Source organism: Mirounga leonina, unplaced genomic scaffold (genome assembly GCF_011800145.1).
Source record: "Mirounga leonina isolate KUSES-001 unplaced genomic scaffold, KU_Mleo_1.0 Mir_174, whole genome shotgun sequence".
NCBI classification, from domain to species: Eukaryota; Metazoa; Chordata; class Mammalia; order Carnivora; family Phocidae; genus Mirounga; species Mirounga leonina.
The window spans coordinates 76,118,510-76,144,970 of record NW_023270451.1 but is presented as its reverse complement, the minus strand read 5'-3'; the positions used below and the strand labels follow the sequence as shown (position 1 = coordinate 76,144,970).

General features: G+C 39.0%; 1 protein-coding gene across 3 annotated transcripts in view; it reads right to left on the bottom strand.

Annotated features, from left to right (window-relative positions):
• Window positions 1-26,461, bottom strand: part of TTC26 (tetratricopeptide repeat domain 26) — a 56,877-nt gene that overhangs the window by 5,689 nt on the left and 24,727 nt on the right. For all 3 annotated transcript variants that reach the window (XM_035021199.1, XM_035021200.1, XM_035021201.1), the window contains 8 exons: window positions 22,340-22,442; window positions 21,022-21,077; window positions 19,687-19,740; window positions 18,685-18,748; window positions 14,941-15,029; window positions 14,445-14,528; window positions 5,791-5,860; window positions 4,855-4,961 (listed from right to left, as the gene is read on the bottom strand). In XM_035021199.1, the coding sequence (XP_034877090.1) occupies window positions 4,855-4,961; window positions 5,791-5,860; window positions 14,445-14,528; window positions 14,941-15,029; window positions 18,685-18,748; window positions 19,687-19,740; window positions 21,022-21,077; window positions 22,340-22,442 (627 nt within the window). The remainder of the gene's footprint in view (window positions 1-4,854; window positions 4,962-5,790; window positions 5,861-14,444; window positions 14,529-14,940; window positions 15,030-18,684; window positions 18,749-19,686; window positions 19,741-21,021; window positions 21,078-22,339; window positions 22,443-26,461) is intronic.

Here is a 26,461-nt window from a genome sequence, read left to right as displayed (position 1 = left end):
GTATCGAAACCAGGAAGTTGACATTGCTACAATGCGTGCGTGTAGTTCCGTCATTTTATCAAATGTGTAGACTCACGTAACTAGCACTGCTATCAAGATACAGAACTATTCCATCACCACAAGGCTGTGCTACCTGTTTATAGTCATGTGCGCTCCCCTCCCTGCTCACCAGCCCTAACTCCCAGCAATCACCAATTTTTTTTTTTAAATTTTATTTATTTGACAGAGAGATAGAGAGCGAGCACAAGTAGGCAGAGTGGCAGGCAGAGGGAGAGGGAGAAGCAGGCTGTCCACTGAGCAGGGAGCCGGACGTGGGGCTCGATCCCAGGACCCCAGGATCATGACCTGAGCCGAAGGCAGCTGCTTAACCAACCGAGCCCCCCAGGCGCCCCTCACCAATTTGTGCTACATCTCTACAGTTTTGTGATTTCACAAATATCATATATATGTATATGAAATCAAGCAGTACAGGACCCTTTGAGATTGAGTTTTTTCACTCAGGATAATGTCCTCGTTATTCCTTGTTAATCCAAGTTATTTTGGAACAGCATAGGAAATATAGTCAATGGTTTATAATAGCGTATGGTGACAGTAGCTACACTTGTGAGCACAGCATAACACACAGAGTTGTCAAATCACTATGTTGTACACCTGACACTAATGTCATATTGTGTGTAACTATACTTCAATTAAAAAAATCCGAGTTTGGGGCGCCTGGGTGGCTCAGTCAGTTAAGCATCCGCTTTCAGCTCAGGTCATGATCCCAGGGTCCTGGGATGGAGTCTCGCATCAGGCTCCTTGCTCAGCGGGAAGCCTGCTTCTCTCTCTGCCTGCCACTCCCCTTGCTTGTGCTCGCGCTCTCTCTCTCTGACAAATAGAGTCTTTGAAAAAAAAGATTAAAGAATCCGAGTTATTGTGTGTACCAATAGTTTGCTCCTATTATATAACTCTAAAAAAGTAGGAGGGACCTCCACCCAAAGTTGGTTTGGATATCAAGAGTGATGATGCCACACACACACACACACCAAGAGAGCATGGAAAGATTTCTTACTTATATAATTGAGTTCTGTGGGGGAAGTAGGTCAGGCCTCTCAAGCAGTTTCCAAATGGCCTGAGAGAGCAAGGCAAGGAGACTGGCTGGGTTTTTATTGTGCCCGGGGGTGGGGCTGGGATGAGGTTCCCGAGCAGGAGCAGGGGCTTGTGTGGTTTGAATCACCTGATGGTGTCAGAGAAGGGACTACCTAGCATTTCTTATCATCTTGTCCAGATGTGGGGCACAGGGGGAAGAGGGAAGGGTGAGGCTTAAAAGCTGTCAGCAGTCAAACATCAAGAAATGGAGTCAGGCTTGTCATCACCATTCCTGTTTATCCATGAGTAGTAGTCCAAGCCAAACCAGTTTGTTTAACCATTCACTACTGAAGGACACTTGGATTATTTCCAGTTTTTGGCTATTACAAATAAAGCTGCTGTTGACATTGGGAATAGGTATTTGTGTAGACACAGGTTTCATTTCTCTGGGATAGATGCCCAGGAGGGTGATTGCTGGGTCATATAGTAAGCATATGTTTGTTTGTTAAAGAAACTGCCTATTTCACAGTATATATATTTTTTGTCCTTTTACTTTCAACCTACCTATGTCATTATATTTGAAGTGAGTTTCTTGTAAAAAGCATATAGTTGGGTCATGGTTTCTTATCCATCCTGTCAATGTCTGTCTTTTAATTGGCATATTTAGACCATTTACATTTAATGCAATTATTGCCATGTTAGGACTTAATTCTGCCATTTTTTCCCTACTTGCTTTTTCTGTTTTTCCTGGATATCTCGCACATGTCTCTGTAGTTTGCAGCTGGAGAAAGACATGAGTGTGCAATTAGCACAGAGGGAGGGCAAAAAAGTCTGGGTTTCACCTCTCCAGTCTTCTCCTTTACATATCTTTTTCCTGCTTTTTCTATATTGTAATAAGTCTCAGCCATGAGTGTAACTTTGAGTCATGTGAACCCTTCCAGTGACTCACCAAACTAGTGGGTGGCCATGGAGCCACTGAGACAGTAGGTTACGCTAAATTGTTTTTCAAGGTCATTATCTTCCTTTGATCTTTACCCCATCTTCCTCTCATCTCTTTTAGGGTCTTCCTCCATCAAAAATGTTCCTTAAATCTTCTAAAAGAATGAAGCATGGATCACTACATCAAAAACTAGTGATGTATTGTATGGCGACTAACGTAACATAATAATAAAAAAAATGTTCCTACTCTCTTGAATCTTTAATATCTCTCTGTTCAACAGCTCCACTGCCTAAAGATATACTCTTACTCCCTACTCTAAAAGAAAAAAACCTCTCCCTCCCCACCTGGAAAAATACTCCCCCACCCCAAATCCCTAACCCCGTTTTCCCTTTTAAGTTAGCAACACATTTCCTCCCTTATCCTTAGCATCCATTTTTTTTTTGAAAATTTTTTTTACTGTAGTCTACACTCACTGAATCTGCTTTCTAATCTCATTCTCTTGTCCATGCACTATTGTTTTCTCAGATCTCATACAGTTCCATCAGGTTGCAGACTTGACATTCTCTCCCTTCGCTTTTGATAAAATGGAAACAAGAAAAGCAGGAATGAAAAGCACTTCTCCCCCCTCCCGGTTCTTTTCTTTCTTTATGTCCATCTTCATCCTCTGTCTCTTTCACTGATTCTATTTCTATCCCTTAAACACTGGTGTCCACGTGATTCCTCATCCCATTCACTGGTTAACCTCATTCTCTCCCATACTTTGCTGCTGCTACTACTATTACTATTACGACCACTTCCACCACCACCATTAACTACTGTTAACTTCTCTCTCTCTCTTTTTTGAGAGAGAGGGAGAGCATGCACACGGGTGGGGAAGGGGGAGGGGCAGAGGGAGAGGGAGGAGAGGAGAGAGAGAATCCTAAGCAGGCTCCATGCCCAGCGCACGGAGCCAATCCCACAACCCTGGGATCACAATCTGAGCTGAAATCAAGAGTTGGATGCTTGGGCTCCTGGGTGGCTCAGTTGGTTAAGTGACTGCCTTCGGCTCAGGTCATGATCCTGGAGTCTCAGGATCGAGTCCCACATCGGGCTCCCTGCTCAGCAGGGGGTCTGCTTCTCCCTCTGCCCTCTTCCCTCTCGTGCTCTCTGTCTCTCATTCTCTCTCTCAAATAAATTAATAAAATCTTTAAAAAAAAAAAAAAGAGTTGGATGCTTAACTGACTGAGCAATCCAATACTGTTAACTTCTAAAACTGCATTTCTAATCCTGACTTCTCACATGAACACCTGAGCTCCAGGCTCACCCTGATAATTTCCCACATGTAATATCTCTCTACCTGGAGCCCCAAACACACTTCAGATTTAATACATTTACAATGAACAAAATTCCTCTCTGAATGTTTTCTTTCCCTCTGCCTCCTCTAACTCACTTAATGTCATTGCCATCTACTAAGTCATGTTAAACATTTTTTTTTTAAAGATTTTATTTATTTATTTAGAGAGAGAGAGAATGAGAGAGAACACATGAGAGGGGATAGGGTCAGAGGACAAAGCAGACTCCCCGCCGAGCAGGGAGCCCGATGCGGGACTCGATCCAGGGACTCCAGGAACATGACCTGAGCCGAATGCAGTCGCTTAACCAACTGAGCCACCCAGGCGCCCAGTCATGTTAAACATTTTTAAGTTTCCCATGTTTTAAAACCTTTTCCATTGATGGTGATTGACTTTATTTTAGTAATGATTCACTTTGAAATGAGCTATTATTAATTAATTTAACACTACACTCTCTTTACCTAACATTTGCATGTCTTTTGGACAGGAAGAAATATTCCAAAAAAAGGAATTTCCAGAATTTGAGGCTAATTTGTAAAAAAGCTTTTAATCTATAGGATAGGGCCCCAAAGTCCTCTCTCCTTCTCCCTGCCTTTCCAACTCCCCCCTCCACACACACACACACAGACCCGCTCCTGCATACATACACAGAGAGCCAGTCCTTTACTAAATCTGATTGCTTTTTTCCTTTTTTTTTTTTTCTGGTTCCTTTGTCTCTCCTGTCTACAATTTGCACCTAAGTATTCCCCAAGGTTTGGTTTGCAACTCTCTACTCTTCTCACTTTCCTTCCTTACCTGGGTAATCTTGTTTTCCAGGGCTTTAATTACTATTGAAATGGTGATGATTTATCCAAATCTATGTCTCTACATGTCAGAAGACATCTTGCTTGAGCTTCAGAACCAAGTTTCCAACTACCAGATGAATATCTCTACTTGGATGGTATCTAAAGACACACACAACCTTTAGAAATCTAAAACAATCTCTCTGAATCATTGTTTCATATACATTGTTTCATATTTCACTTATATGCATACATACTTAATATACATGTAAAACCCTGAAATGCTATCTCTGAGTTCAGTTTGTTCATAAAAGGGATGACATTTCTTTTTCTTCTTTAAAGATTTTATTTATTCATTTATTTATTAAAGTAGGTGCCACACCTAGCATGGAGCCCAACATGGGGCCTGAATTCACGATCCTGAGATCATGACCTGAGCTGAGATCATGAGTCAGCCACCTAACCACTGAACCACCCAGGTGCCTCTAAAGATTTTATTTTTAAGTAATCTCTACATACAATGTGGGGCTTGAACTCACAAACCTGAGATTCAGAGTCCCATGCTCTTCCAGCTGAGCCAGCCAGGAGCACCAGGGATGACATTTCTGATAGTTCTATGTGAATCCTCTTACCAATGGCCATTTAATCTCTAGGACACCTCTCCCTAATAATTAATCAGTGTAGCATGTGAGACTGATCTTCAGTTTTCCCTTTAGATTTCACTCAGACTCACCTTGTAGCAGTCATTAGCAATGAGCTGTAAGAGGCTAAAGGACTCGCCAGAGGTCTCCATCTTGAGATAAAGTTCCCAGGCTAGTCTTGGTTTCTTGTTCATGATATCTACAAAAAGAAGCAAAGATTTTACCTCTTAAATGTATAGGAAATATAATTCTGCATCTTGTTATTCTTTGGATTTGGTTCTATGTTCCAAACAGACAAAGAAATGGTAAACAGCTCTTATGTAGAAAGTTTGCAATGTTAGCATTAAGCTGGTTCTCCATCAGAACTATACCATATGTAAAATACTTAAGTTAGGATTCACATAATTGTTTGTTTTTAGATTGGGTTGATTTCCAGTAGTTCCCACTTTTCTCATCTGCTTAAAAGTCATGTATCATTCATTCAATCCTACTTATATAGTTTCAGCCTCACTTAGAACATCTGATTGCTGAAATTTTCCCATGACTTTAAAAACTCTGTGAACATTTTAAATCCAGGGGAAAAAAAGAAGCAAGAAAAGATAATGAAGGGGGAGAGACAGATAGAGGTTGTAGGCTACATAATATACAAAAAGATTACGTTTTTGACATTTTATCACTTTTCAGGCCTGCATCATAATGAAAAGGTAAAATTAGCATAACAGTATCACTTAACAAAGAACCCTGTAAACTGAGATTCTGGAAACTTTAACAGGGCTGATGGAAAAATTTGGCATCTTTCAGGACTGTTCATGCTAGGTCAACATTGTATGGTAGAACTAATCACAAGGTAAATGTATGTAATGCATGTACAGGACCACCCTTATTGAGTTGTATTAACGATGCTTAATTTCAGTGTTTACTCATTCTATGAAACAAACTTAGAAACGTTCACTGTAATTTCCATCCAGAAGATTATGCAACAGAGAAGAAAAAGAGGATTCCTCTGTAACATTTAAAAGAAGACTCACAGCACCGAGCTAACCAACTGAGGTAAATGTAATCATTTTTCATCTTCTCACTTTGGATTAAAAGGAAAACCTGTAAGAAAAGGAAAGAAAGGGAATAACCATGAAGATATTTTTGCAGTAAAAATACCACATCGGCTTGCTTTATTTGATTAATACTTAGTGTAGCCTTACAGATGGTCAAATTCTCTACAGGCTACTAAGAAAAGGACAAACCTATGGTGATGTTGACATATTTCTCTCAGTTATTGATATCACAAGATGACCGAAGAAATTTGGTAAGGATATAGAAGATTTGAACAGAATAATTAACAACTGCGTAACACCTATTTTGTTCAAGGACACATGACCATGTTACTGGGCAGTAAAGCAAGTCTCAACAAATTTTGAAGGACTGGTGTAATACAGAGTACACTGGATGACCACAATATGATTAAGTTAGAAATCAAAATGAAATAGCCTGGGCAAGATAATACACATACTTGAAAATTATGACGCATATTTTAAAATAACTCACAAAGACATAATGGAAGTTAGACAATAATTAGAATTTGAATAATAACAAGTGGAACAATTTGCTAAATGATAACGAAATTGAATTGAATAATTCAACTGAATTGCTTTGAGTGATTCAGGCAAATCAGTCTATGGAATTAGAAGTCAAAATAGTGGTTAGCCTTGGGAGAAAGGGACAGACTCAAACAAGGAGATGAGGACGTTTCTATGGAGTTAAGACAATACTATTTCATGATCTGAGGACTGATTATTTGGGTACATTCACTTCAAAAATTCATCAAGCTCTATACTTTAATTTGGATACTTTTCTCAACATAGGTTATGCTTTTATAAAATATAGCAGAAAAAGGAAAACAGTAATATGGTTATAAAATCTATATGTCTATTTACATTGTACTTTTTAATGTAACCTAAGAAGAAAGGAAATTTTTATAATCCTTTGCCCCTGAACTTTTTATTTCAGTGAGAAAAAGATAGCAATGTTTTTATTTTTATTATTTTTTTCAAGTTTTTATTTAAATTCCAGTTAGCTAATGTACAGTGTAATATTACTTTCAGGTGTAGAATTTAGTGATTCAACACTTAACATACAACACCCAGTGCTCAGCACAAGTGCACTCCATAATTCCCATCACCCATTTAGCCCATCCCTCAACCCTGCCCTCCAGCAACCCCCAGTTTGTTCTTTATAGTTAAGAGTCTGTTTGGGGGGGGCGGAGCAAGATGGCGGAGGAGTAGGAGACCGGGATTTCGTCTGGTCTCAGGAATTCAGCTGGATAGGGATCAAACCATTCTGAACACTTACAAACTCAACAGGAGATCGAAGAAAAGAATAGCAACAACTCTCTGAACAGAAAAGCGACCACTTTCTGGAAGGTAGGACGTGCGGAGAAGTGAATCCGAGGCGATATTCGGGAGGATAGATGGCGGGGGAGGGGCCTCTGTTGGCCGCTTCTGGCAAGTGATAGAGCCGCGGAGCACAAAATCGGAACTTTTAGAAGTCGGCTCCACTGAGGGACGTCACTCCAGTGGCTAAGCAGGGGGTGGAACCTTCGTGGGACACTGTGGTCTCAGGATCCTTGGGGTCACAGAAAGACCGGGGGTGCCGAGTGCGGCAGAGCTCCCAGGTATGGGAACAGGGAAGCCGGCTGCAGGGACGGAGCTGAGGCACGGGCTCTCAGCTCGGGGTTGCCATAAACCGTGATCCGGGGCACAGTCGGGCCACTGCTCCTCCAGCAGGGACCCAACAAGAGGCAGATGTGGGGAGACTCCCCTTCCTCCCCCAGGAGGGGCAGCACGGGAGTGCACCGCAGGGATCTGCTGGGTTTGGAGACTCCACAGGGGGTCGGGTGCCAGAGATAGAAACGCGCGGTCACAGGGCAGGTGAGCATGGAGTGCGGCCAAAGACCGGGGAGACGGGAGTCACTGACTGCTTTTCTCTGGGGGCGCACTGAGAACGGGACCCCGAGTTCTCCGCCGGGGCGGAGATTGGGAGGCTGCCATTTTCACTCTCGGCCTCCAAAGCTGTACCGAAAGCTTGGAACAAAAGCTCCTGAGAGCAAACCCGAGCAGATTACTTAGCCCAGACCGGCAAGGGTGGGGCAATTCCGCCTCCGGCAAAGACATTTGGGAACCACGGCAACAAGCCCCTCCTCCAGAAGATCAGCAAGAACAGCCAGACAAGACCAAGTTTACCCATCAATGAGAACAGCAGAACTCCAGCACTAGGGGAATAATGCACATAGAATCCATGGCTTTTTTACCATGATTCTTTAGTCTTTCAAAGTTAATTTTTTTTAACTGTCTTTTTTTTGAATTTTTCTTTTTCCCTTTTTCAACCAACATCTTATCAATACCTTTTTTAAAAAACATTTTTATTTTTCATTTTTAGAGTCATATTCTACCCCTTCATAGTAGTTACCCTTATTTTTGGCATATATATATAAGTTGTTCTCTTGTTAAAATTTTGAGATAGTTTCTTTTAACAAATCAAAATATACCCTAAATCTCTAGTGTATGGTTTTGTTCTACTTTCCTGCCTGATCACATTCTCTCCCTTTCTTTTCCTTTTTTTTTTTAAATCCTCTTCTTTCTTTTCTCAAACAACTTCTTATCAATTCCTTTTATAAGATTTTTTATAATTTTCATCTTTACAGTCATATTCCATCCCTTCATCATATGAACCCTTATATTTGTACCTATATAAGTTTTTCTTTCTTTAAAAATTTGGGAGGCACTTTCTTCTAACAGACCAAAATACACCAAAATCTAGTGTGTGGCACTAATCTATGCAACAGCCTGATCATATTCTGTTTTTTGTTTTGTTCTGTTTCTGTTTGTTTTTATCATTTTCTTTTTTTTTCCTTTTTTTTTTTTTTTTTCTTTCTTTCCCTTTCTTTTCCCCCGGCTTCAGGTCTTTTCTGATTTGTTTAGAGTATATTTTCTGGGGACGTTGTTATCCTGTTAGCATTTTGTTCTCTCATTAATCTATTCTCCTCTGGACAAAATGACAAGATGGAAAAAATCACCTCAACAGAAAGAACAAGAGGTAGTACCGACTGCCAGGGACCTACTCGATACGGACATTAGTACGATGTCGGATCTAAGAGTTCAGAATCATCACTTTAAAGATACTAGCTGGGCTTGAAAAAAGCATGGAAGTTATTAGAGAAACCCTTTCTAGAGAAATAAAAGAACTAAAATCTAACCAAGTCAAAATCAAAAAGGCTATTAATGAGGTGCAATCAAAAATGGGGGCACTAACTGCTAGGATAAATGAGGCAGAAGAGAGAATCAGTGATATAGAAGACCAAATGATGGAAAATAAAGAAGCTGAGAAAAAGAGAGATAAACAACTACTGGATCACGAGGGCAGGATTCGAGATAAGCAATACCATAAGACGAAACAAAATTAGAATAATTGGGATCCCAGAAGAAGAAGAAAGAGAGAGAGGGGCAGAAGGTATATTGGAGCAAATTATAGCAGAGAACTGCCCTAATTTGGGGAAGGAAACAGGCATAAAAATCCAGGAAGCACAGAGAACCCCTCTCAAAATCAATAAAAATAGGTCAACACCCCGACATCTAATAGTAAAACTTACGAGTCTCAGAGATAAAAAGAAAATCCTGAAAGCAGCTCGGGAGAAGAGATATGTAACCTACAATGGTAGAAACATTAGATTGGCAACAGACCTATCCACAGAGACCTGGCAGGCCAGAAAGGATTGGCATGATATATTCAGAGCACTAAATGAGAAAAATATGTAGCCAAGAATACTATATCCAGCTAGGCTGTCATTGAAAATAGAAGGAGAGATAAAAAGCTTCCAGGACAAACAAAAACTAAAGGAATTTGCAAACACGAAACCAGCCCTACAAGAAATCTTGAAAGGGGTCCTCTAAGCAAAGAGAGAGCCTAAAAGCAACATAGACCAGAAAGGAACACAGACAATATACAGTAACAGTCACCTTACAGGCAATACAATGGCACTAAATTCATATCTTTCAATAGTTACCCTGAATGTAAATGGGCTAAATGCCCCAATCAAAAGACACAGGCTATCAGACTGGATAAAAAACAAGACCCATCAATATGCTGTCTGCAAGAGACTCATTTTAGACTCAAAGACACCCCCAGATTGAAAGTGAGGGGGTGGAAAACCATTTACCATGCTAATGGACACCAAAAGAAAGCTGGGGTGGCAATCCTTATATCAGACAAATTAGATTTTTAAACCAAAGACTGTAATAAGAGATGACAAAGGACACTATATCCTACTTAAAGGGTCTATCCAACAAGAAGATCTAACAATTGTAAATATCTATGCCCCTAACACAGGAACAGCCAATTATATAAGGCAATTAATAACAAAAGCAAAGAAACACATTGACAACAAAACAATAATAGTGGGGGACTTTAACACACCCCTCACTGAAATGGACACATCATCTAAGCAAAAGATCAACAAGGAAATAAAGACTTTAAATGACACACTGGACCAAATGGACTTCACAGACATATTCAGAACATTCCATCCCAAAGCAACGGAATACACATTCTTCTCTAGTGCCCATGGAACATTCTCCAGAATCAATCAAATCCTAGGTCATAAATCAGGTCTCAACTGGTACCAAAAGACTGGGATCATTCCCTGCCTATTTTCAGACCACAATGCTTTGAAACTAGAACTCAATCACAAGAGGAAAGTTGGAAAGAACTCAAATACATGGAGGCTAAAGAGCATCCTACTAAAGAATGAATGGGTCAACCAGGAAATTAAAGAAGAATTTAAAAAATTCATGGAAACCAATGAAAATGAAAATACAACTGTTCAAAATCTTTGGGATACAGCAAAGGCAGTCCTAAGAGGAAAGTACATAGCAATACAAGCCTTTCTCAAGAAACAAGAAAGGTCTCAAGTACACAACCTAACCCTACACCTAAAGGAGCTGGAGAAAGAACAGCAAATAAAGCCTACACCCAGCAGAAGAGAAATAATAAAGATCAGAGAAGAAATCAATGAAATAGAAACCAAAAGAACAGTTGAACAGATCAACAGAACTAGGAGCTGGTCCTTTGAAAGAATTAACAAGATTGATAAACCCCTGGCCAGACTTATCAAAAAGAAAAGAGAAATGACCCAAATCAACAAATCATGAATGAAAGAGGAGAGATCACAACCAACACCAAAGAAATACAAACAATTATAAGAACATATTATGAGCAATTCTATGCCAGCAAATTAGATAACCTGGAAGAAATGAATGCATTCCTAGAGATGTATCAACTACCAAAACTGAACCAGGAAGAAACAGAAAACCTGAACAGACCTATAACCGCTAAGGAAATTGAAGCAGTCATCAAAAATCTCCCAACAAACAAAAGCCCAGGGCCAGATGGCTTCCCAGGGGAATTCTACCAAACATTTCAAGAAGAATTAATACCTATTCTTCTGAAACTGTTCCAAAAAATAGAAATGGAAGGAAAACTTCCAAACTCATTTTATGAGGCCACCATTACCTTGATCCCAAAACCAGGCAAAGACCCCATCAAAAAGGAGAATTACAGACCAATATCCTTGATGAACATAGAGGCAAAAATTCTCACCAAAATACTAGCCAATAGGATCCAACAGTACGTTAAAAGGATTATTCACCACGACCAAGTGGGATTTATCCCTGAGCTGCAAGGTTGGTTCAACATCCGCAAATCAATCAACGTGATACAATACATTAACAAAAGAAAGAACAAGAATCATATGATCCTCTCAACAGATGCAGAAAAAGCATTTGACAAAGTACAGCATCCTTTCTTGATCAAACTCTCCAGAGTATAGGGATAGAGGGTACATACCCCAATATCATAAAAGCCATCTATGAAAAACCTACAGCGAATATCATTCTCAATGGAGAAACACTGAGAGCTTCCCCCTAAGGTCAGGAATGTGGCAGGGATGTCCACTATCACCACTGCTATTCAACATAGTATTAGAAGTCCTAGCCACAGCAATCAGACAACAAAAAGAAATAAAAGGCATCCAAATTGGCAAAGAAGTCAAACTCTTACTCTTTGCAGATGATATGATACTTTATGTGGAAAACCCAAAAAACTCCACCCCAAAACTGCTAGAACTCATGCAGGAATTCAGTAAAGTGACAGGATATAAAATCAATGCACAGAAATCAGTGGCATTCCTATACACCAACAACAAGACAGAAGAAAGAGAAATTAAGGACTCGATCCCATTTACAATTGTACCCAAAACCATAAAATACCTAGGAATAAATCTAACCAAAGAGGCAAAGGATCTGTACTCAGAAAACTATAAAATACTCATGAAAGAAATTGAGGAAGACACAAAGAAATGGAAAAACGTTCCATGCTCATGGATTGGAAGAACAAATATTGTGAAGATGTCAATGCTACCTAGAGCAATCTACACATTCAATGCAATCCCCATCAAAATACCATCCACTTTTTTCAAAGAAATGGAACAAATAATCCTAAAATTTGTATGGAACCAGAAAGACCCCACATAGCCAGAGGAATGTTGAAAAAGAAAAGCAAAGCTGGCGGCATCACAATTCCGGACTTCCAGCTCTATTACAAAGCTGTCATCATCAAGACAGTATGGTACTGGCACAAAAACAGACACATAGATTAATGGAACAGAATAGAGAGCCCAGAAATGGACCCTCAACTCTATGGTCAAATAATCTTTGACAAAGCAGGAAAGAATGTCCAATGAAAAAAAACCAGTCTCTTCAACAAATGGTGTTGGGAAAATTGGACAGCCACATGCAGAAGAATGAAACTGGACCATTTCCTTACACCACACACAAAAATAGACTCAAAATGGTTGAAAGACCTAAATGTGAGACAGGAGTCCATCCAAATCCTAAAGGAGAACACAGGCAGCAACCTCTTCGACCTCAGCCACAGCAACTTCTTCCTAGAAACATTGCCAAAGGCAAGGGAAGCAAGGGCAAAAATGAACTATTGGGACTTCATCAAGATAAAAAGCTTTTGCAGAGCAAAAGAAACAGTCAAGAAAACCAAAAGACAACCGACAGAATGGGAGAAGATATTTGCAAATGACATATCAGATAAAGGGCTAGTATCCAAAATCTATAAAGAACTTATCAAACTCAACACCCAAAGAACAAAGAATCCAATCAAGAAATGGGCAGAAGACATGAACAGACATTTTTCCAAAGAAGACATCCAAATGACCAACAGACACATGAAAAAGTGCTCAACTTCGCTCGGCATCAGGGAAATCCAAATCAAAACCTCAATGATATACCACCTTACACCAGTCAGAATGGCTAAAATTAACAAGTCAGGAAACGCCAGATGTTGGCGGGGATGCGGAGAAAGGGGAACCCTCCTACACTGTTGGTGGGAATGCAAGCTGGTGTAACCACTCTGGAAAACAGTATGGAGGTTCCTCAAAAAGTTGAAAATAGAGCTACCATATGATCCAGCAATTGCACTACTGGGTATTTACCCCAAAGATACAAATGTAGGGATCTGGGGCGCCTGGGTGGCTCAGTTGGTTAAGCGACTGCCTTCGGCTCAGGTCACGATCCTGGAGTCCCGGGATCGAGTCCCGCATCGGGCTCCCTGCTCGGCAGGGAGTCTGCTTCTCCCTCTGACCCTCCTCCCTCTCATGCTCTCTGTCTCTCATTCTCTCTGTCTCAAATAAATAAATAAAATCTTAAAAAAAACAAAAAAAAAACAAATGTAGGGATCTGAAGGGTTTCGTGCACCCGATGTTTATAGCAGCAATGTCCACAATAGCCAAACTGTGGAAAGAGCCAAGATGTCCATTGAGAGATGAATGGATAAAGAAGATGTGGTGTATATATACAATGGAATATTATGCAGCCATCAAAAGGAATGAGATCTTGCCATTTGCAACGACATGGATGGAACTGGAGGGTGTTATGCTGAGTGAAATAAGTCAATCAGAGAAAGACATGTATCATATGACCTCACTGATATGGGGAATTCTTAATCTCAGGAAACAAACTGAAGGTTGTTGGAGTGGGGGGTGAGGTGGGAGGGATGGGGTGGCTGGGTGATAGACACTGGGGAGGGTATGTGCTATGGTGAGCTCTGTGAATTGTGCAAGACTGCTGAATCACAGATCTGTACCTCTGAAACAAATAATGCAATATATGTTAAGAAAAAAAAAAAGAAGAAGAAGATAGGAGGAGGGGAAAAATGAAGGGGGGGAAATCGGAGGGGGAGACGAACCATGAGAGACGATGGACTCTGAAAAACAAACTGAGGGTTCTAGAGGGGAGGGGGTGGGAGGATGGGTTAGCCTGGTGATGGGTATTAAAGAGGGCACGTTCTGCATGGAGCACTGGGTGTTATGCACAATGAATCATGGAACACTACATCTAAAACTAATGATGTAATGTATGGTGATTAACATAACAATAAAATTTTTTTTTAAAAAGAGTGTTTATGGTTTGCCTCTCTTTTTTTTTTTTTGCCTCTCTTTTTTTTCTTTCCCCTATGTGCATCTATTTTTTTCACTCTGGAAAACAGTATGGAGGTTCCTCAAAAAGTTAAAGATAACAATGTTTTTAAACAGAATCATTCGAATGCATCAAAAGCATGTACCCACCTCTTCACCCTCACTGGTATTGCCTGTTGCAGCTTTGGCTTGGGCGTAATTAAAGTTAAAGATGTCATCATTGTAGAAGTAACTCTGAAAAACATCCCAAGAATAGGTCACATTGAGTATTAACATACCAATATAACATATCAATTATACTAGATAAACTCAAAAATAATTTTAAGGAATTAGCTGACACCTTCAATGTCACTATAGTAAAAGGGCCATCTCTAAAAGTATCTTTTTTTTTTTTTAAAGATTTTATTTATTTATCAGAGAGAGAGAGAGAGCACAAAGCAGGGGGAGCGGCAGGCAGAGGGAGAAGCAGGCTCCCTGTGGAGTGAGGATCCCAATGTGGGACAAGATTCCAGGACCCTGGGATCATGACCTGAGCCAAAGGCAGACACTTAACCAACTGAGTCACCCAGGTGTCCCTCTAAAAGTACTTACTTCTGACGCATTATATATTTTGTAGACAAACTCATCTAGAAAATTCTATACTGACCTTAAATGAGTTGAGGTATATCAAGACATCATCAAATTGCTTAAGCAGAAAGAAACAGGAAGCCATGCACTGCCTCCCAGGTATTGTATCTGAAATGGAATGGGAAAAGAAACCAGGTATATTCATGAAACTGAAAGTTCTCTTTAGCTGAAATTTGAGTTACTTTATAATTTAGAGATAGGAATGTATTCCAAGACATCTTTCCAGATTCTGAAATTATAGATTCTATTCAGTGGACAAAACCTCATCATAATGGAGGTCACAGTACTTGAGAGTGACAATGATCTCTCTTGGGGCTAACTCACAGACTCCAGAATGAACACCCACCCTGCAGGGTACAGTATTCCTCAGATGTTTTTCCAGGGCTTTGAGTCTCTCACCCACTCTGACACGTGCACATTCAACTAACATGGCTTAGTCTCCATCATCACTCATCTAAGACAACCCAGCACTTCCAATCCCAAATGGAGAAATCATTTGCCATGGAACCATCTGGTCTTGATCCTGACCAACCTTCTGTCTGTTTTTGGATTCCTGTTTGAGATAGTAGAGAATTAGTTTAACCCCCACCCTTGCCACTGGCACTCCTATTCATTCTTGCTCTGTTCAATTTTTCCCCCAGAGCACTTACTACAGTCAGATATACTATATAATCTCTTTCTTTATTGGGGTTATTGTCTGTCCCACTAGACTGTATGCTCCACAAGGATGGAGTACTTGTTTGTTTTGTTTACTACTATATCCCCAACACTTCAATAAATTTTTGTTGTATGAATGAATCAAATGAAGAAAGGAAATATTATTCAATAAATGGTTTCAGTGAAACATCTGAAAGAAAATGAATATTCAGGGATGATAAAAATATTTAACAACTAGTTCACCCCAAATACTGTTCGTCAAAATAGATGCTGGCCTTAGACAACTGGTACAAATAGCCATATCAGTTCATACTGGCTAACTATCAGCCCTTTTAATAGCCCTTCTTCCTAAAATCTTACACTCAATCTTGACTGATGAAGTCAATACTTTAATAATAAAAATGAAGCAACAAAACTATTGGTGGGAAATATAAGTGAATATTATATAACTGTGGAGGCACAAAAGCACTTTCTAAGCTAGATACCTATGTAAGATATCATTATAAAAAGATAAGCTTCGATAAGATTTAAATATTTTTACATGTGAAAAAAATACCATAGGGAAAATTAAAAAGCAAATGACCCACCGAAAAATATCTATGACATGATGAAAGTCGAATATATAAAGAGCTCTTGAAAAATCAATAAAACACAAAAAGATGAAAAAACATTCCATGCTCATGGATCGGAAGAATAAACATTGTTAAAATGTCTTTGCTACCCAGAGCAATCAATACCTTCAATGCCATCCCGATCAAAATTCCAATGACATTTTTCAAAGTGTTGGAACAAACAATCCTAAAATTTGTATGGAATCAGAAAAGACCCCGAATCGCCAAGGACATGTTGAAAAAGAAAAACAAAGCTGGGGGCATCATGTTGCCCGATTTCAAGCTATACTACAAAGCAGTGATCACCAAGACAGCATGGTACTGGCACAAAAACATACATATAGACCAATGGAACAGAATAGAGAGCCCAGATATGGACCCTCAACTCTATGGTCAAATAATCTTCGACAAAGCAGGAAAAAATATGCAATGGAAAAAAGACAGTCTCTTCAATAAATGGTGCTGGGAAAATTGGACAGCCACATGCAGAAGAATGAAACTTGACCATTCTCTAACACCATACACAAAGATAAACTCAAAATGGATAAAAGACCTCGATGTGAGACAGTAATCCATCAAAATCCTAGAGGAGAACATAGGCAGTAACTTCTTTGACATCGGCCACAGCAACTTCTTTCAAGATACATCTCCAAGGGGCGCCTGGGTGGCTCAGTCGTTAAGCGTCTGCCTTCGGCTCAGGTCATGATCCCAGAGTCCTGGGATTGAGCCCCACATCAGGCTCCCTGCTCCACAGGAAGCCTGCTTCTCCCTCTCCCACTCCCCCTCCCCCTGCTTGTGTTCCCTCTCTGGCTGTCTTTCTCTCTGTCAAATAAATAAAACCTTAAAAAAAAAAAAAAAAAGATACATCTCCAAAAGCTAGTGAAACAAAAGCAAAAATGAACTTTTGGGGCTTCATCAAGATAAAAACTTCTGCACAGCAAAGGAAACAGTCAACAAAACAAAGAGGCAACCCACAGAATGGGAGAAGATATTTGCAAATGACACTACAGATAACGGGCTGGTATCCATGATTTATAAAGAACTTCTCAAACTCAACACCCAAAAAACAAATAATCAAGTCAAAAAATGGGCAGAAGACATGAACAGACACTTCTCCAAAGAAGACATTCAAATGGCTAACAGACACATGAAAAAATGTTCATCATCATTAGCCACCAGGGAAATTCAAATCAAAACCACATTGAGGGGGCACCTGGGTGGCTCAGTCGTTAAGCGTCTGCCTTCAGCTCAGGTCATGATCCCAGGGTCCTGGGATCAAGCCCCACATCGGGCTCCTTGCTCAGCGGGAAGCCTGCTTCTCCCTCTCCCACTCCCCCTGCTTGTGTTCCCTCTCTCGCTGTCTCTCTCTCTGTCAAAAAATAAATAAAATCTTTAAAAAAAAAAAAAAAAACACATTGAGATACCACCTTACACCAGTTAGAATGGCAAAAATTGACAGGGCAAGAAACAACAAATGGTGGAGAAAGGGGAACCCTCTTACACTGTTGGTGGGAATGCAAGTTGGTACAGCCACTTTGGAAAACAGTGTGGAGGTGCCTCAAAAAATTAAAAATAGAGCTACCCTATGACCCAGCAATTGCACTCCTGGGTATTTACCCCAAAGACACAGATGTAATGAAAAGAAGGGCCATAGGCACCCCAATGTTCGTAGCAGCAATGTCTGCAATAGCCAAACTGTGGGAAGTCGAAATGCCCTTCAACAGATGAATGGATAAAGAAGATGTGGTCCATATATACAATGGAATATTACTCAGCCATCAGAAAGGATGAATATCCAACTTTTACATCAACATGGATGGGACTGGAGGAGATTATGCTAAGTGAAATAAGTCAAGCAGAGAAAGTCAATTATCATACTGTTTCACTTATTTGTGGAACATAAGGAATAGCATGGAGGACATTAGGAGAAGGAAGGGAAAAATGAAGGGGGGAAAATTGGAGGGAGAGATGAACCATGAGAGACTATGGACTCTGAGAAACAAACTGAGGGTTTTAGAGGGGAGGAGGGTCGGGGGATGGGTTAGCCCGGTGATGGGTATTAAGGAGGGCTCATACTGCATGGAGCAGTGGGTGTTATATCAAAACAATGAATCACGGGTCACTACATCAAAAACTAATGATGTATTGTATGGTGACTAACATAATAAAATAAAATAAAAAAAAAAGAAAAATCAATAAAAGTTAACATTTCAGATCAAAAACAGAATCAAATTTTAAAAACTCTCATGAACTAAAGATTATATTCATTCTCTTCTATTTATATAATCTCTCATCCCACTTCAGCTGAGATGTTGAGAAGAGCTAACCCAATATTCTCTCTTGTGTCTTTCCCACAGGACCTCCTACTTGATACTTTGATACTTTTCTTTCATGTCTGACACATGTAGCCCTGGACAGAGACTCAAACTTCACCAGTCAATATATGACCAACTCCAATTATGAATCATGTGAATGAGTACTGATTTCAGACATACCACACTCACTCGCTGACCCTCCCACCAGCTGGAAGAACTGCTGGGCAATTTTCATATGGTCCCTCTGAAAAACAAAGCAGAGTTGAGATAGCTGACAGAAGCTGAAAATATTTTATTTGTATTACACTTTATGGTTTTAAAATATGTGCCAGGATTTAACATATGCCCTTGTTTTACATCCTCTCCCAAACAAACTAATTTTTATTAGCATAAGCACTAGAGAATCATAACCTGAAACTAAATTAAAATCTACCCTGGGTCAGATAAAAAAGGAAGAAAAAAAATCCAATCCCCAAACTCTATCCTAAAAATAACTTCATTAAATGAACTCATTCATTTAGTCATTCATTCACACATTCAACAGATACTGCTCTTTTATCATATATTAGACCTTGTGGTAGAAGTCACAGTTATAAGGAGTATTAATTCAATACACTCATTCACTTATTCAATAACTATTTACTCCCTATTTGCTATACAAGGCACTGTAGAGTGAGCTAGAGATAAAAATATTTATTTATATCCACTTTGTTCCCAAAAGAACTTAATGTGTCATATTCAGATGAATAAGAACTTAATTTTAAACAATGTTGGGGTGTTTATAAAAGTCTTTGCCAAAGAAACAACTATCCCCATTTTACAGATGCCAAAATTAGAGCTCAGGGGTGTGCAAGGTTAACCAAATTCCCTGAAAATAACAATGAAGCTGTGCAATGATTTTCAGTTATTATTAGATAGAAACACTGCTTAAAATTTGGGCTTTTAAAAGAGGAAACAGCAATTCTTAGAGTTAAAGCTTTCTTTCTTTCTTTTTTTTTTTTTTTGTCTTTAAATCACAGAATTCTTTTTATAATGGAATCTGGGTTGGGGGATATGGAGACAGGAAAGGAAATGTAGATAAGCCTATTTGTGAGCTTACTGCTGGTTGAACTTTAACATTCATTTTGATCTTTTCCACACACTATAACTGCAACTATAGATTACCAGTGATTTCATACTCACCGAACCCATTTCCTGGCCAAGGGCCGCATTGACCACTCCTTTGAGGATATACTCCTGGCAACATGCAATAACACTAATTAATTTCCGAAGAATGCGTAGCTATGAAAATTAATTTCAACTTAATGTTCTATATATATTATCAAAAGTTACCCAGAGTCACTTTTCTCTGTTCCATCCCTGGCTTGAATGAAAGAATTAGGAGACTTTCATTTGGTTTTCAGGAAAGTGTCCATATAATAGAATTCACCATATTTGTAAATTTACAATCTTAAGCAGAAAAACTCAGTGGAAACCTTGAGAAGTTTTATTTCAACTCAGTGGAAAAAATTAACAATAAAACATTTACGTAATAATTTTTATCACTTTATTAGCCACTGCCATTCTTTGTGACTACATCATATATATTATCTTCCCTTTCTAATCATATAATAACTTTTATTTGCTAAAAATCCTTTTCCTAAAAAAAAAGTATCCTCTGATCTCCATTTGTAAGGTATTATCTCTTTTGGAGCCCTGGAGCCTCACCTTCATCGCTGTCAGACTTGGCTCTATTCTTTGATAGATACCTTCCTTAGAAGCTTTATAAATTTTTTATGTAGGTACTATTTTTATTTAAAAGGGTTCATAAAAAGAGCAGTACAAAAGATGCTGAAACTTTTAATACCCTGGAGAAATGTATCTGTTTAGATTTCATGGGGTCTAGAAACATTTCAGTCTTTCATTCAGTAAGTGCAATGTCTGTTACATGCCTAGTGTACATAGTGTTGGAAATACAAACAGACACAGGCCCTGACTGCAAAGAGCTAATAACAATCCAGTAGGGGAGAAAGACAAGTTACAATTATACTAATGAGATAAGTTTCTATATCTTGTTAGTTCCATCAGAATTCTAGATTTTAGTTTTTTCAAACCTCATCCATTTGGAGGAAATGACCACATATAAGGGAGTTTAAAAACATTAAAAAATCCATAATGTTCGGGGCGCCTGGGTGGCTCAGTCGTTAAGCATCTGCCTTCGGCTCAGGTCATGATCCCAGGGTCCTGGGATCGAGCCCCGCATCAGGTTCCCTGCTCTGCGGGAAGCCTGCTTCTCCTTCTCCCACTCCCCCTGCTTGTGTTCCCTCTCTGTCAAATAAATAAAATCTTTAAAAAAAAAAAATCCAGAATGTTCATTTTCATATCAAAAGTCTCACAGGACATTCCTAAATCAATATTTATGGTCTTTCCCGAGATTCTACAAGCTGGAATCTTCTCTAATATGCCTTCCTGCTATCTTTCTGAAATTCTACTTTCAACAGAAGTTGGTTAGTAAAATGGTAACACATTTTCAGTTACCTGAGGAGTAGTAGGTTCCAGATCCTTAATTAAGTTATAAGCTTCTTGTACATCATCTGAAATACAAGAAATAAGTAGCTATAATAGTCTGTATTCCAGCAAACCCTTCTGAAACAGTCCCGAAAAGGTAAGATCCTTCAGCATTCAAACGTTCATGGGAGGTATGATTTGTTTTATCTGTCCTCTAACTCTCCATCAAGTTCAATGTGGAGTAATTATCCTAAATATAACCAAATATCTTAGGAAACCTGTAAGTCATGAAGCACCTAAAAAAATGTTCAAGCTAAGAATATGGATTGGGTATTAAATAGCAATGGCATTGTAGTTATATAAGTAAAACAGCCAAAATCTTAAAAAGACAATATATATTAAGTATGTAGGAGTGAAATGACATGAAGTCTGGGATTTGCTTTAAGACGTTTCAGCAACAAAAAGGGACAGGGAGAAAGGATGAAAGAAGGGCAATATTTTGAAGACTGTTGAATCTGGAATGAATATTTTGGGTGTGCATTTTGGGTGTTTAAACTATTTTGCTTAGTTCGAAAAATTTTATAATAAATAATTTCTAAAATATGTAAGATATTTAATTCTTATCCAAATGCCTATTTCTTTGTGCTTCCATATCAAATAGAACGGTTTGCAAGTTCATGTTCTTATTTTAATAAACACTTACATTTTCCCCAGTAAGGAATATGTTGTCTGGTTGGTGTCTGCCATGCACCTAAAAAGGCCCACACTGTCAGTCCAGGGTCCATGACAGAGTGCCACCACCAATGCATGGTAGCTACTATCCTGTACTCAAAACTGTCAGATCAGAGACTGCTTAGGCACGTGTCTTAACAATTTTAGCCTTACTTAGGGGCAGTAAATATCACATTAGCTTTGAATCATAGTATTTCTCATAAGAAGCTGGAAGCACAAAGAAACAGAAAGGCAGACAATTAGAGCAAATATGATAAAAAAAAGAAACTCAAGAAAATGTGGATGTGCCTTACACATAGAAAAAGAACCACAAGGAAGGGGAAGTAAAAACCGTGGAAAAACTGAAATAGAATGGGTAGAGAACAAAAGACAGAAAAAGAAGAGGAAGAAAGAAAAACAGAATGAGGGAGAAGGTTGGAAGCAACAGAAGCGGAAAGAGGATAAAGAGAAAAGGCACAACAAATAAGTACCAATAAATTTGTTCTCTCCTATGAACCTGTTGCAAATATATTTTTGGAAGTATTATGGATTTTAAAAGTTAAGCAAGTAGTTCAGTTAGAGATTAAATGTTCTAAAATATCTCATTATAAGCAAAACCAAGACAAACTTTTCTTACCTTGACGAAGGTAGTAAATCACTAAGTTTAACCGAGCTTCAGGAATGACATCAACCAGGGGAGGCAAAACCTGCAAAGCCCCTTCACCTCCTCGGAAAACAACCTAAAGATAGACAAAGTCTGTTACTACAGCAATAAGTATGAATATATTTATTGGTGGAAATGTTTAATTAAGGAGTTGCCACTTATAACTGGGTACTCAGTTATTCCTTGAATATATTTTTGAAGCTCTCAGTATACACACCACCTTGACCCTATTGAAAGCAAGCTATTACCTAAATTATAATAAATGTAAGAAACAGAATAAAGGCATAAACCTATTGTATACCTTTCCTTTTCTCTTCATAAGAACTGCAGAAAACTTTTTTTTTCTAAAGATTTTATTTATTTATTTGACGGAGAGAGAGATAGCGAGAGCAGGAACATAAGCAGGGGGAGTGGGAGAGTGAGAAGCAGGCTTCCCGCTGAGCAGGGAGCCCAATGAGGGGCTCGATCCCAGGGCCCTGGGATCACAACCCGGGCCGAAGGCAGATGCCTAATGACTGAACCACCCAGGCACCCCAAGAACTGCAGAAAACTCTTAAAGTACCCCAAAATTAGTAAAACATTTTTCTAGACAGATACTCTGTATCAAAAGCTCCACGAAGGGGGTGCCTGGGTGGCTCAGTCAGTTAAGCATCCAATTCTTTTTTTTTTTTAATGGTTTTATTTATTTATCAGAGAGAGAGCACACCCACAAGCAGGGTTAGGGGCAGAGGAAGAAGAAGAGGGAGAAGCAGACTCCCTGTTGAGCATGGAGCCTGATCCGAGGACCCTGAGATCATGACCCAAGCTGAAGGCAGAGGCTTAACCAACTGAGTCACCCAGGTGCCCCAAGCATCTAACTCTTGGGATTTTGGCTCAGGTCATGATCTCAGGGTTGTAGGATCGAGCCCCATGTTGGTCTCTGCTGGGCATGGAGTCTGCTTGGGATTCTCTCTCCCTCTCCCTCTGGCCCTCCCCACTTGCTCTCCCTTTCTAAAAACAAACAAACAAGCTCCATGAAGGAATTTATATAACCTTTCTGAGCCTATTTCCTCATCTCTAAATGGCATTAATAATGTCTACCTTTCAGGACTATTATGAGGACTGAATGAGTTAAAATGGGCTAAATGTGTGGTACATAGTAGGTAACATTTAATTAACTCCGTAAATACTCAGAAGCACCTACCATATGCCTGGAATTGTAGTAAGCACTGGGGTTACAGCAGGAATGAATTACTCCCGTCACTACATAGGCTACACTCAACTGGGGAGAGAGCCTCAAACAGCAAACCCATAAGTATTATGTTATATGACAGTAAATGCTATAGAGAAGAGCTAAAACAAAATACCATTCAGGAAAGCAGTTTTGTGCACTGTTGTGTACCCAGAGCCTAGCACAGTGTCTGGCACATAGGAAGTTGTTTCACAAATAAATATACAGAAATCAAGGCCATCAGACATGAGCTACCTAATCTCTCCTTTCTAATTCAAAAATATCCACTTGGTCATCTTTCTTGATTCTTCCTCATCTGAGATGTTCCCTTCTTTTGCTAAGATTAATTCTTCTACTTGTCTTCTTGATCTCATGACTTTAAAAAAAATTAATTCCAGTATAATTAATATACAGTGTTATATTAGTTATATTAGTTTCAGGTGTATAATATACATTACTCTGTTCATCGTGATAAGTGTAATCTTAAGCCCCATCACCTATTTCACCCGTCCTCCCACCCACCTCCCCTCTGCTAACCACCAGTTTGTCCTCTATAGTTAAGAGTCTGTTTTTTGGTTTGTCTTTTTCTTTCTTTATTTTGTTTCTTAAATTCCACATGAGTGAAATCATTTGGTATTTGTCTAACTGACTTATTTCACTTGGCATTATACTCTCTAGATCCATCCATGCTGTCCCAAATGGCAAGATTTCATTCATTTTTATGGGTGAATAATATTCCATGGTATCCACTGGAATCCATTGTATCCATTCTTCTTTATCCATTCATCTATTGATGGACACTGGGTCGCTTCCATATTTGGCTATTGTAAATAATGCTGCAAAAAACATAGGAGTGCATTTATTTTTTTGCATTAGTGTTTTCATGTCCTTTGGGTTCCACCCAGTAGTGGAATTACTGCATCACATGGTAATTCTATTTTTAATTTTTTGAGGAACCTCCTTACTGTTTTCCAGAGTGGCTGCACCAGTTTGCTTTCCCACCAATAGTGCACAAAGGTTCCTTTTTTCTCCACACCTTTGCCAACACTTGTTTCTTGTGTTTTTGAGTCTAGCCATTCTGACAGGTGTGAGGTGATATCTCACTGTGGTTTTGATTTGCATTGCCCTGATGATGAGTGATGTTGAGCATCTTTTCATGTGTCTGTTGGCCATCTGTATGTCTGTCTTCTTTGGAGAATGTCTGTTCAGGTCTTCTGCCCATTTTTAAATTAGATTATTTGGGTTTTTTTGGTGTTGAGTTGTAGAAGTTTTTTTTTGTTTTTTTTTAAGTATGCTCCACACCCAGTGTGGAACCCAAGGCAGGATTGAACTCACAACTCTGAGATCCAGAGGTGAACTGAGATCAAGAGCCAGACACTTAACCAACTGATTCACCCAGGTGCCTCAAGTTGTTTAAGTTCTTTACATATTTTGGATAATGTTTTTTGGATATGTCATTTGCAAATATCTTCTCCCACTCAATAGGTTGTCTTTCTGTTTTGTTATTTCCTTGGCTGTGCAGAAGCTTTTAATTTTGATGTAGTCCCAATAGTTTATTTTTGCTTTTGTTGTGCTTGCCTCAGGGGACATATCTAGAAAAATGTTTTATGGCCGATGTCAGACAGATTGCTGCCTGTGCTCTCTTCTAGGATGTTTATGGTTTCAGGTCTCACATTTAGGTTCTTAATCCATTTGGAGTTTATTTTTGTGTATGTTGTAAGAAAGTGGTCCAGTTTCATTCTTTTGCATGTAGCTGTCCAGTTTGCCCAACATAATTTGTTGAAGAGACTTCTTCCCATTGCATATTCTTGCCTCCTTTATCGAAGATTCATTGACCATATAATTGTGTGTTTATTTCTGGGTTCTCTATTCTGTTCTGTTGATTTATGTCTGTTTTTATGCCAGTACCACAGTATTTTGATTACTACAGCTTTGTCATATATCTTGAAATCTGGGATTGTGATATCTCCAGTTTTGTTCTTCTTTTTCAAGATTGTTTTGGCTATTTGGGGTCTCTTGTAGTTCCATACAAATTTAGGAACGTTTGTTCTAGTTCTGTGAAAAATGCTGTTGGTATTTTGATAGGGATTGCATTAAATCTGTAGATTGCTTTGGGTAGTATGGACATTTTGACAATGTTTGTTCTCCCAATCCAATGGATTCTCATAACTTTCAACTCGATCTGGATCTTGTTTCTCTATTAATTATTCTATCTTCATTTGTCCTGGTCCTACTTCTCAACTTTAAACATACACAAACAAAAATCTTTCTCTTGGTGCCATTGTTCCCTCCGGATAGTACCCTATTTTTCTCCTTCCTTTCAATGCCACACTTCAAAACTGTGTGGCTTACTGCTTCAACCTTATTATTCTCTCACTCCTTAATTCCTATTCCCAGTACACTAGTGAACTTACTCTCACAAGTCATGAATTAACTCCTTTAACCAATTCAATGGATTCTTCTGTCCTCTTGCTCAATGACGTGTCTGTAGTTTGGACACTGATGGCTGTAGCATGACCACAAAAGCATGATTTACTAAACACTCTATGTTAGATACTGTGTAAAGTATCTTACATACATTACCTCATTTAATCCTCACAAGAAAATAAGGTAGGTACTGTAATTTCCCTTACGGCACATATGAGAACACTGAGTCTCAACAATGCTAAGGGACCTCACCCAAAGGTCCAAAGCTAGTACATGGTGTAGCTTGATTTTGACCTCAAGTCTGACTGCAAAAGCCAATGCTCAGAACAACCATTTATATCGCTTAGTATGTTTAGACTTTGTTTTAAACTATAAAAGTGATATTTGTTCATTGGAAAAAAACATATATAGTATTACAAAAGGACAAAGGACAATTTCCATACTCTTACTTCTCTCTT